This window comes from Denticeps clupeoides, chromosome 17 (assembly GCF_900700375.1).
Source record: "Denticeps clupeoides chromosome 17, fDenClu1.1, whole genome shotgun sequence".
NCBI classification, from domain to species: Eukaryota; Metazoa; Chordata; class Actinopteri; order Clupeiformes; family Denticipitidae; genus Denticeps; species Denticeps clupeoides.
This window is the reverse complement of record NC_041723.1, coordinates 10,287,265-10,299,732: the sequence shown is the minus strand read 5'-3', so window position 1 is coordinate 10,299,732 and position 12,468 is coordinate 10,287,265. Positions and strand designations below refer to the sequence as shown.

The 12,468-nt window shown below is 46.1% G+C and overlaps 2 protein-coding genes across 13 annotated transcripts in view; both read left to right on the top strand.

Moving 5' to 3' along the window:
• The window catches only part of cadps2 (Ca++-dependent secretion activator 2), a 100,373-nt gene extending 93,199 nt beyond the window's left edge, over positions 1–7,174 (top strand). For all 12 annotated transcript variants that reach the window (XM_028959269.1, XM_028959267.1, XM_028959264.1 and 9 more), the window contains 2 exons: positions 5,586–5,690; positions 6,488–7,174. In XM_028959269.1, coding sequence (XP_028815102.1) covers positions 5,586–5,690; positions 6,488–6,658 — 276 coding nt within the window. In that variant the 3' untranslated portion in view covers positions 6,659–7,174. The remainder of the gene's footprint in view (positions 1–5,585; positions 5,691–6,487) is intronic.
• A 1,875-nt stretch (positions 7,175–9,049) lies between these two features.
• On the top strand, positions 9,050–12,172 carry fezf1 (FEZ family zinc finger 1). Its single transcript, XM_028959272.1, has 4 exons — positions 9,050–10,043; positions 10,127–10,261; positions 10,790–10,922; positions 11,002–12,172. Exons 1-4 carry the CDS (start codon positions 9,453–9,455, stop codon positions 11,244–11,246), a joined length of 1,104 nt encoding a protein of 367 aa, XP_028815105.1. The 5' UTR covers positions 9,050–9,452; the 3' UTR covers positions 11,247–12,172.
• Positions 12,173–12,468: the final 296 nt, after the last annotated feature.

Genomic DNA, 12,468 nt, shown 5'->3' with positions numbered 1-12,468 from the left:
TTTCATTCACGTGTTCTTATTAGCGAAGAACAAGTCCAAAATATCCCCCTCTATGTTGACCTTTTTTTGGTAGTGAATGCAAATGAAAACAACGACCTGCAGCTTTCCTATTTCCCAAAATCTATTCCTCAATAGGTTCTTTAACTGTACCTTGTGTTCTGAATATGCAGAGCATAATATCAAGACCAGGCCTGATATTAATGAATTTCTGACAGTCTTGTGGTGAATGGCATTCAGTACTCTTCACTGGGGTTGGGTGCGGTGTTGGTAACTGTGGAATTGTGAGCAATTTGCTTTAGGCATGATGCGAATGCTCCTGAAATAAAAGCAGAAAATGGTAAAAATGTATAAAAGCATCTTTATTTTATTTTTGTGTGTGTGCATGCTGGGAATATGACAGATAGATAAACTGAGTCAAATGAGTTTTTGTCCTCTCACCCCACCATTGTGTGCACTTGTGTGTGATGTTTTTTTTTTTTTCTTCCTCTCCTCCCTGCTCTCACGTTGGCCTTATTTTCCTGGCTAGCGTAGTGCCACTTCGTTCTCTCAGCCATCTCTCGAGGCAAGCATGCCTCCGAAACACTCCCTGAAATTAAGCCGGCATGCCAAAAGAAGAGCAAACTGCTCTTTTTCTCCATCATTTCTATCTGTATGAAATTCACTTTGGTTCGCTACAGTTTCTGAGGACACTAGCCCTTGGTGACTTGCATGGTGACTTGTTCAAAGTGTATTTGCCTGCTTTGGTTTAAAGGATGAAAAGACATTGCAAAGATAGTTAACCATAATAACTCTCAATCCATCGGCTTTCTTCCTTTGCACATGCCTTATGCTGGTATTAATAAAATGCAGACAAATATTAAAATACCTCATGACAAATAAAAAAATGCTATATTCACTTTCTGAATAAATGGAGTGACATCTGATTGCATGTTTAGTAAGTAATGCAAGGGAATGTCCTTCGGAATGTCTGGATCACTGAATGCATAGAAGGCCGTTTACAGTTTGCTTAGTCTTCACGTGGCCAGATCAGTGTTTCTAGGCAGTCTTCGTACACCTTTCTGCGGCGTGACAACCTTGTTTCCCAAAGGCTCAGCACCACCAGAGCAGGGTTTGTGACACCCTCAATGACAGTGGCATTAATCATTCGTTAAACATCCAGCTATTTAAGACAACCAGCTGGTCTCGCGTATTCTGTCGTGGTTCTCAGGCTCTCTCTATTGTGGTCAGTGTGGCTCCGTGCTTGCCATCCCCACTTTCCAAGGGCCCCTCCTCAGGGCCCCGGTCCTTTTGTGGTCGTGAATTGAGGCTGCGGGCTGGAGAGCCGTGTAAAGTGGGGCGTGAGGGAAAGCAAGTGCTTCATTAAGAGCACTCACCACCACATGGTGACCACCCCCACTTGGGTGCAAGAGTGCTCACCCTGGTCTTATTCTGACCTCGAGACAATATGAAGCACACACACACACACACACACACACACACACACACTCACCTATATCAGCCGCAACATTAAAACCACTGAGAGACGAGGTGGGCAGTATGTCTGGCAGTAAGTGAACAGTACATCCTTGACGTTGATGTGTTGGAAGCAGGAATGATGGACCACAGTCTGATGTTAGACTGCTGGTTTAGAGAATCTCTGAATAATGGGTCTTGTAGACATTCACAGATTGTAGTGATGAACTAATGGAAAACATAATGCTGAAAATGTTGATGCGCCCATGCTGACCCCGCCCAACAGTAAAAGCACCTGCACACCTGCAATGGCCATATGAGTGTGGGGAAATGGGCCATGTTTTGATAAATCCTGCTCGCACAGTGGGGTGGACATGGGGGTGGTAGTAGCCTAGTGGGTGACACACTCGCCTATGAACCAGAAGACCCAGGTTCAAATCCCACTTACTACCATTGTGTCCCTGAGCAAGAAATGGGCAAGACACTTAACCCTGAGTCGCTCCAGGGGGGACTGTCCCTGTAACTACTGATTGTAAGTCGCTCTGGATAAGGGCGTCTGATAAAAGCTGTAAATGTAAATGGTAAAAGCCTTTGTGTGTTTGCTGCTTGGTCATGTAGCACCTACACCCACAAACACCCCTTGCAGCAACCACACTGCAAAAACCTCTTTCCGGAATTGTTTGAGGAACCAATACGTTGACTTGGCCTCCAAATTCCCAATGGAGGCCCCACCTTTCACCTCACAGGACACCATTGCTACTATAAGGGGGACCTACATGGTGCAAGTCAGGTGGTTTTAATATTCTGGCTGTTTTTTTTATTTATTTGGTAAAGAGACAGATTTGTATACACATTGCTATCACAAGCTCATTCAGGGAAGTAGGTAAACACACACACATACATCGTCCCCCCATTGTCTCGGCTAGATTGGGTTGGACGGCTTGCCGTGGAGGGCCAGATTGGAGTGATGATGTGTTTGGGGCTCTCCCGTTGATTTGTTGGACCTTTGCGGGGGCTGGGAGGCAAGCGTCAAGGATCACTAATGCACCGCGCGCACACACAGTCATGCGCACGGAGAGCGAGACATGAACCAGGTCTCACTGTGTCATCACACACACTTCCTCAGCCGCGCGTGTGTGTGTGTGTGAGAGACTGCGTACATGCACACATGCGAATGGTACTCTGCGTGGGTGCGTTTTGTGTGTGTGTGTGTGTGTGTGTGTGTGTGTGTGTGTGTTCATACGGTTCACATATCTGCAGAAGTTAATGAGTCTTGTCGCGTTTTCTTTGTGCGCTCGCGTGTGTCTGCGGCGCTCTGATGTGGGCGGCCGCAGGAAATGAGGAGGCTAATGCATGCCCTTGCAGCCCGAAGGACGGGAATGAGGCTGATTAGGCGCTGATGAGGTCCACTCCGCAGGCCGGCACAGCCTTTGAGCCTGGACACAGGTGTGGGGACCTGCTCTTGACTGGCGGCGTAATGACACTGACAGGGACACTTAACGCCCACCCGCCCGGAGACTTAATAGTGACGTGCGGAAAGTGCGAGCGATTCCCCTCATCTACTCGATTAGTGCACAAGCAGCCCGTCCATCTGTTGCCCTCGCCCAGCTAACCACCACAATTAAAAGGCATTTTCACTTTTCATCTCACACCGCCAGTCCATTTATTGGCCAAATATTGGGGGGGGGGGCTGAAATTTTATGAGCCAAAGGATTTAAACTGGTCGATTGTAAAAGCAAATATGTAAATACTGAGTGTCCGAAAGCTACGAAGCTTCACTGTGCTCATGCCAATGGCTTCTTCAAACACGAATAGTCGGCTGTAATGGGAATTGTTTGTGTGATGGAGATGATTTTCGGGCACCCCTCGCTGCTCCCTCGGAACGGCGGGGGGGACCGGGGGATGTGGATCCAGACGTCCCATCCTTATTCAATCTCGGAGGCAAACAGATAAGAATAATATCTGTCACCCTGGCTGCCTTGGCCACTGCTGTCACCTTTCCGAGACAGCGATTTCCGAAAAAGCGGCGAGTGAGCGGAATGTTGGGAGCGCTATTAGTACAGTGGGAGGAACTCTGCTGACCATCGGATTGCCATTAGCTTCTGAGCTCGCCACTCAAGGGAGAACGAGTTACTGTTATTGTCTTGTCCCGTTTTTGGTCCTTTAGTCCTGGATGAGGTAGGAGCAGCACGAGCGCCCATACTAAAAGGTGTGGGGGTTTTTTGTTTATTTTATTAATTCATTCTTTTTTGTTTGTAGGGCCAGATCAACATGTAGGACCCACACCTCCACCAAAACTTTTATTGTAATTAGCTTCTTAGCTTATAATGATTTGACTGTGCATTTGGGGGTCATCTGCTTTTCTGAGCATCACCTGAGGCCTCATATTATGTCAGAAAAATATGGTTAATTTTCACATGTGATGACTCATACGAATTCATCTGATGGACTGCTTGAAATGCTAATGGTCAATATTGTAATGTAAAGACTAGGCCTGCTGCAGTTATTATATAATTATATTTATTTATTTATTTGCATAATTGATAGAATCATTTGCATTCCTCTCTGCTTCTCTCCCGCCTCTTCTATATGACTGTGAGTGGAGGACAATTTATTTGCTAAATCAAACGTCACAGCATCGAAGTGGGCATGTTTTGGCTTCGACCCAATTGACAAGGAAGAGTCTTAATAACCTGGAGGAAGCAATCTGGTGTAATTGTGGAGCACTAATGCAACAAATCTACAAAACCACCTGCGCACCCCCACCCCCCCACCCAATATGTTGAATTGAAGCTGTTCCATACCGGCTACTGGCAGCTGCTGAAGTTTTGACCGAGTGGTTTAATGTAAGGATCAGGACTGGCTGCCACGGTGCAGAATACCCACCTCTGGCAGGAGTTCCCACATAGTCATAGTGGCACCCTGATGTTTTCAGAAATATCATTTTCATTTGAATAATGATTCACACTATAGTGTTCTTTCCATCAAAAAAGCTAAAATAGAAAAATTGCTAAAAGAATAATAATCGTTGATGATGTTTAAAATATTGATATGGTATTGATAGAGCCAGCATCTGATGATGCTGGTGTGAATTTAGCCAGTTTTATTGCTTCTTTAATCAGTGCTACAGTTTTCGTCTGTAAAGTAATTGAAAAGGTTTTTCTAACAATCGGTGAAGTTTTTGAAGTGGCAGACTTGGGTCAATGAACAAAGCATTTCATTGGAACTCTGATTCTGATTAATAACCATTTCCAGCTACCAGAGTCATTTACAACATGAACAATGTCTGGACTGGAGTTCTGACCAATTTCATGTCTTTTTAATGCACCAAACAATAGTTTCTCTTACAAAATCAAGGACATTTCGTTTGATCTGAAGTGTATGTACCAGGGTTGAGCTGCGATAAACTGATTATTAAACTATTAGATCTAAAAACGCTGCTCCATTCCGCACGGTCCGGAGTGTGTTTCTCACGGCGAACCCTCTGGTCGGCCGCATCGATTCAGCAGCGGCAGGTCCAGGACAACCGGCGGCGGCATCTGACAGACATTCACACTGAAACGCTGAACTTGGCCACTTCCCATTCTTACTCCCGCGTGCCACTGAACCCGTACCAGCTGCTCAGCTTTTTCAGGTGTTGGACACCTCAACGTGATGTGTTCCCCATTGACTGGACACGGTGGACCCTCTTGACTGAAGACAAATTGAGGGACTATAAAATCCGTTTGAGGTCCTAACACCGAGTCGATGTAACATCCGTGGGGTCCGAGCTGGTCAGAAACAGTCGCACTCATTTTATGGTTGCTTTGTCAGGGTCACGAACCCGGCCCTTAATGTCCTCAGTGTGTTTCGTGCTTACGGGGAGCCGCGTCGCCATTGTCCCCCGTCACGTTCTCTTGCAGTAGAATGTGTGTGGGCTGAGGAATAAATAACAGTTCGGTTTTCTCTCCTTTCCTGGAAACAGCATTGTGCCATGCTTCGTTATTGAGGAATGTGTGACGGATTGTCCGGTTTAAATAACAGATCTGTGCAGATAATATTAATAGAGGTGCACTCACTTGAGCGCTGTCTGATGTGGAGGAGGAGGAGAGACGGGGAATAAAGGGACTGATGTCTCTGTGTGCTGCTCGCAGGAATGGTACACCACCTCCATCAAGGCAGTGTGTGTGTGGCTGACCGACAGACTGGACCAGCAGCTTCACGTCTACCAGCTCAAAACACTCATCAAGATTGTAAAGGTAGCTACACTATAAAATTAGAAATTGATTTATTTATTGCCTAGAATGAGATTAATAAAGTACATTTATTTATATAGCAATCTATCTGTGCGTGTCACCTTCATATATAAAAATTCAAGTGTTTGTCCGTCATATAAAATTGAAAATGTGTATAAATAATGTGGAGCTAGTATTATTAAATTGTATGAATACTGCCCTGGGAACTGCTTCATTTTACTCTGAAACCATTAATTTGACATATTTCTAAAACTTTTATTCACATTTTTGTATAAATGTAATACAGTTCTTAGTGCATGGAACATGTAGAGTGTATAATATATGCTTATATGTATATAGATATTAGCCCGTAATTGGAAGGGCATTTCAGACGCGTAACATGGTCATTAACCTCTCAGGGCACATGCTGAGCACTGCTTTTCTGCGTCGGCCTTGATTTGTGATTACACATTTCTGCGGATGGCAGAATTAAAAGAAAAAAAGACATGTCATTGGTAGACCTTCACAAAAGAGGACATTAATTCCACCCTGTGACCCGGCAGCGCTGTCCTTCTCACTCTTTTAGCAATCTTTTTCTAAACATCATGGTTCTTATTTATGGGGAATTCAGTTTGTAGAGTACACACACTTTGTTTTAATGAATCTTATTTGCATTTGGCCACGTGATCCACATTCGGTTTTTCACGTCAGCGTATGATATTATAGCGGCATTGAGTGATCTGTGCTGTGCCGGTGCTCTGAAGGTGTATCTGAGCAAATGATGGACACACAACGCCTTGTTCGTCTCTTTCTCCTCGCAGAAGTCGTACAGAGACTTCAGGCTCCAGGGCGTGCTGGACACCACGCTGAACAGCAAGAACTACGAAACCGTCCACAACCGTCTCACCGTTGAGGAGGCCACCTTGTCGGTGGCCGCGGGCGACGGCCTCCAAGGGATCACCATGAGGGACAGCGATGAAGAGGAAGGCTAGCTCGTGTCATCCTAGAGCCTCATGTGCAACAGGGATACAAAAGGGATGTGGGACAAATCCTGTTGGGGAAAAAAAATGTATCACTATTATTTTAAATCTGAAATGGGGGGAATAAATAAATGCTATCATCCCTTTCCAGCCATATTGAAGTCAACATGCTTGTACTGTAAACATCAGTGGCCACCAGCAGGCGTACAGTCTGTATCTGTGTTGTGCTATAACGTCGAGTCTCTGGTGGAAGACCAGCAGCGTCCAGCGTGGAGGGATTTTCCTGTCCGGCTGGACGCCTGCTCTGTGACCAGAAGCAGGGTGGGGCGGGGCGGAGCTTTGGGGTCTGTCCGAAATGTGAGGTTGGACCTTCCCTGGATGCTCGCTGACCACACCTGGCATTGCGATGTGATAGCTGCTGTGAATTCCGAGTTCGTGTCTGTATACTGCACTCCATGTCTGACTTGTTCTTGATGTCCGAGCAGATGTTCAGCAAACGTGAAGTGTAGAAGCTGAAACGCCTTTTAAAGAGTCTATTTCTTTTTTTTTTTTTCTTTTTTTTTTGGTTTTGTGCACCTGTGTTAGCTCAGGTGTGTTTGTGTTATGTATTAAAGTGATTTTAATCTAACACTTCTGTCGTTGCTTTTTTCTTTATAACCCCATAATGCATAAAACTCCAATTAATCCCTTTAATAATACCAGCTATAACTAAATAGCTTTCTTTCGTTTTGTTTAAAATGTCGTTTTTTTTTTTTTTCTCCCTGAACGATGCTTATTCTACCGAAGAGGGAACGATTTTTACACTAATTAGGCAGCATTAATCAGAACTAATCTGGCACCATTAAAATAAGAAATACCGAGAATTTACGAACGAAACTGACTGAAGACAAGTGTAATCCGATGATCTCGTGGCCTTTAAATTTACCATCGAATTTGTCTAAATCATTTCTCATTTTTTAGAGTTGGCAGCGCCAACCGAGCACTTTTACTTCACTCCAAAAAAATAATAAAAAGCCAGAACTCGTCGGCGCGTCCTCCTGATACGCTTTATAGCGGAGAGGGGACGTTATTCGAAGGAGAAAAATGAGTTTAGAGAAATGAGCATCAGGCAACCTCCGCCCACCGTCCATCTGTCCGTCTGCAGAGCCACATGCTTCCAGTCTTTAACCGGAGCCGCCGCGGAGTCCCGCGTTTCGCTGCCCATTCATCCCGCGTTCCGTGCGGGACACGCTTCATCCAACCACGAATTAGGATTTTTGTTTTTTTTTTCCAATGCGCGGTTTTTAATCTGCGGATTAATGTGCAAATGTAGCACAAGAGTACGTATTTTTTTTCCTTTTAAACGGGCCCATTTATTTTTTAATGTTAAAATATTTTTTAGAATTGTATTGGAATGTTTTGTGCGTTTAAATTAAATTAGAATTAGATGATGATGATGATGGTACTGCTCTCAGGTGAAATGCAGAGTCGATTTAAAAACGTCTAAATATTTTCACATTTTGCCTAATATTAGTCTTTTGGAGACTGGATTATATACCCCCGCTTTAACCGTTATCATTTTTTATTAAAGAGTTAAAATCTGTTACAATTGTCACACGTGTACATCATTTAAAATAAAAAAGCGACGATTAATAAAGGATGTTACAATTGTTGTTAATATTATTTAAATGTATTATTTAATAGATGTCCTTAAATCTGATAAAAGGGATTATCTTAAATCTTCAAACTACAAGTGCGCGTTTTCTGGAATCTTGTGACCCAGAATAACAAGCGACGTAATCTTAATGAACAACAAATCAATTCTTATTTTAGTTCCTCTGACCGAAAGAAAATGAAACTGTAAAATTCATTACAGCGCGTATGCACGGGTCTGTCTGATGCGTCGTGATTAACGTTAATAATAGAATCATCGGAAAACGACAGATCTTCACCGTCCCGCACTGACCTGCTCTCCGCCGAACCCGCGTCTCCTGCGCTCCGAGGAGGAGAATCCTGTCCCTGTCCCTGTCCCTGCTCACGGTCCCCTGTGGGTCTGATATTTAAAAAAAAACGCATTAATAAGTGTAATAAGAGGAATAATAAAATTGACCATTTTACTAGACACACGATGCGATACAAAAAACAGTTCCGTCTAATATCTGGAATGGTTTAAAAACTCGTCTGAAATCATCATTCAGTAATGTTACAACTATTCGTTATTTCATGTTTAAGAAACCGCGAATTAAAAGGGAAAAAAAACGAAAACCGATTAATTCGTTCGTTCATTCGACCACGTGAGATCTCCAAGTGACTCTTCGAGCAAAGTGGACCGCGTCTGTCCGTCCGTCCGGCCGAGTCTGACGGGAGCGCGCGAGCGCGCGGGCGCGCGCCCCCGACGCGTCAGATGTTGACAAACATCACGCGTCCGCCGACCCCGCGAGCGCCCGTCACGTCGCGCGCTTTAAAAATGATGTCACGCGATGGCGCGGGGGGAGCCGGGAGCCGCCGACCACGCAGCTCAGTCGAGCCAGACGCCGCGGCTGAAGAGCACCTCCTTCACGACGCGGGGGTCCGGCCGCCCCGCGCGCACGCACGCACGCTCGCACGCACGCACGCGCGCGCGCACCGAGGACCGGGGGAGAAGGCGGGAAAAAAGAAAAGTCGCGTAATTGGCGGGTCCCTCCTCTTCAGAGGGTGACGATCTGCGGGGACGGGGAGGAAAGTCGCGGCGGCGCCGGAGGATGCGCTTTCTGACGGCTCGCTGAGGAGAACCGAACTCGTCCCGAATCCCGGCGAAAGTTACCAAAGAAGCAAAAAAAAAAAAACCATGAGCGGAGCGCGGTGCCACGCAGCGGGAATACTCGGCTCCCCGTCGGCTTCTGGAAGCTTCGCCGCGGGGGGCAGCGTCATCGCCGCCGCCGCCGCCAAGCCGCTCGCCTTCTCGATCGAAAGGATTATGGCCCGGACGCCCGAACCGAAGTCGGCCCCGTTCCCCGGCGCCCTGGCCGCTCCCGGGGGCAAGGCGAGCCCGCCCTCGCTCCACTGCATGATCCCGTTCGTGCCGCTGGCCTACGAGCCCGGCGAGCGGCCGGAACCGAGCCCCGCCGCGGGACAGTACAAACTTTTCCGGCCGCGCGTGGTCAACCAGGCGTCCTTCCACGCCATGGGCGCCGTGTGCTACCTGAACTGCGCCGAGGGCGCCTGCCCGCCGCCCGCGGGCGTCGTCAACCTGCACCCGATGGCGTCCTACTTCTTCAACAAGGCGTACCTGGCGGAGAAGAGCAAGGCGCCGCCCTGCGCCGCCCAGAGCCCCCTGCAGCACTACATGAAGGAGAAGCTGCTGCTGAAGGGCGGCGGCGGCGGCGGCGCGTCCCCGCAGAACAAGCCCAAGGTCTTCACCTGCGAGGTGTGCGGCAAGGTAAGGAGCGACGCTCCCGCCGCGTCTTCCTCTGCCTCTCCATCCTCATCCTCATCCTCCTCCTCCTCTTCCTCCTCCCGCAGGTGTTCAACGCGCACTACAACCTGACGCGCCACATGCCGGTGCACACGGGAGCGCGGCCGTTCGTGTGCAAGGTGTGCGGGAAGGGCTTCCGCCAGGCCAGCACGCTGTGCCGCCACAAGATCATCCACACTCAGGTTCATCACTTCGTTTACCATTAAATACACGCGATTCGAAATATCGAAATCAAAATAATATAAAGAAACAAAATATAAAGCTACGGACGACAGCAAATGCTATCACTAGCATTATTATTATTATATTGTAGTAATATCATGGTATTATTAAGTAGTAGAAGTAGTCTGGTAGTGCTGTAACATATTTTATATTTAAGATTAATAGCATAATAATAATGACCTTCCTCTTTAGAGAATATTTAGATTAGCTTGTTTCTTATTGCATAGAAAGTACAACAGAGTGAATAAAAAGGTTGAATTCATAGTTGGGGGTCCTAGTGATCCAGAATCTCTTCATCGATGAGAAGCACGTTGGAAGTCGCTCTGGATAAGGGCGTCTGACAAAAATGCCTTAAATTAATAATAATAATAATACATTTTAAATGAGTAATATTAACACTAGGTTGAAGTTTAGCTATAGATATATATATATAGAGAGAGAGATTTTTATTGGCAGGTTGGATGCGTGATGTGTAAATGTACTCACAGGAAAAACCGCATAAATGCAACCAGTGCGGAAAAGCCTTCAACCGGAGCTCCACCCTCAACACGCACACCCGGATCCACGCGGGCTACAAGCCGTTCGTGTGCGAGTTCTGCGGGAAGGGCTTTCATCAGAAAGGTGGGCACCTCTCGCCGCGGCCGCCGCGTGTAATCGTCCCGACGCGTCTAACCCGCGTCCGTCCCTCCTCCCCGTCCAGGGAACTACAAGAACCACAAGCTGACGCACAGCGGCGAGAAGCAGTTCAAGTGCAGCATCTGCAGCAAGGCCTTCCACCAGGTGTACAACCTGACGTTCCACATGCACACGCACAACGACAAGAAGCCGTTCACGTGTCCCACCTGCGGCAAGGGCTTCTGCCGGAACTTCGACCTGAAGAAGCACATCAGGAAGCTGCACGACGTCTCCCCGACGCCGGCCGGTCCGAGCGCGGAGGGCCGCTGACGAACAAGTCATTTTGGAGGGTTCTCTCTCTTTTATTATTTTTTTTTATTTTATTTTCTTTGCTGCTAGCTTCAACAACAAAAAAAAGACACGCGTGCCGAACGCGCGGCTCCCTGACAGCCCGTTGCCACGGAGACCGCGCCACGCTACGGAGGCCCGGGAGGGACACGCAGCGCGGGGGAACGGATTCGCGTTTCCGGACCAAAATCCGCCGTCTCCGACGTTCTGAAATCCTCCGGCGTGGAGACGTAGCTTGGTTCAGACGACCCTGCCAAATTTTCACCCCCTTTCTCTCCCCACGCGGTTTTTTTTTGTTCTCGACTCGACTTGTTCTCGGATTTTCGGTTTAAATAAATAAAAAAAGAATAATAAAAAACTAAAAATTAGACGGATAAACGGTCGTTCTTAATTTTTTTCTCTCTCAGGATGGATATGTTAACGGTTGTATTCTATTTATTAAAAAAATATGTAATGCTGTAATTAATTTAAGAGTAATGGAAGACGTGGCTTATGTTGAGAGGAATTCGCTGTTGTGGTCTCTGTGATCTCCCCCATTTTATATGACGTTTATTATTTATACCATTGGTCTGATGACATTTGCCAACTGCAGAAATCTTATGTGGATATATGCAAGATTATTGTTTTTGCTGTACATAATTCCCATGACACAGGCATACTACAATCTAACAATAAATTATAAAAAAATAAAGGTATTTTCGAGGGTAAAAAGAAAATAAAACCTTTATGTTATTTCGTCTGTTTTATACTTATTTATTCATCCACCATGCGAAAGTGACGACTTTATCTGAATCGCTATTTGATGAACGCAATCTGGGGTCATTATTATTCATAGTAGTGGAAAAGAAGAATTATAGGTCATAAAAATGAATGAGAATTTTTTTTGTAAAAGTTTGCATGTTTTTATTCCCCTCTTCACATCATGTTCCAGTAACGTGAAAATTGTCCACCACCTGGCGGCAGGTCTACAGTATTACATGCGCAGCAACCCTCACTCTCAAACTCAAACTACAGACAAAAAGGTCGTAGAAGTGGGTTTTTTATTTTTAAAGTAGGTTTGAAAAAAAAAGTCTTCTGTGGCCTAATTTCATAAACGTTTTGCAGCTCAAATAAAGTTTTTTAAACTTTATTAATCCCGAAGAAAATTGCTTCTCTGTTTTTAACCATCACCCTTGGTGAGCAGTGGGCAGCCGTGACAGGAGCA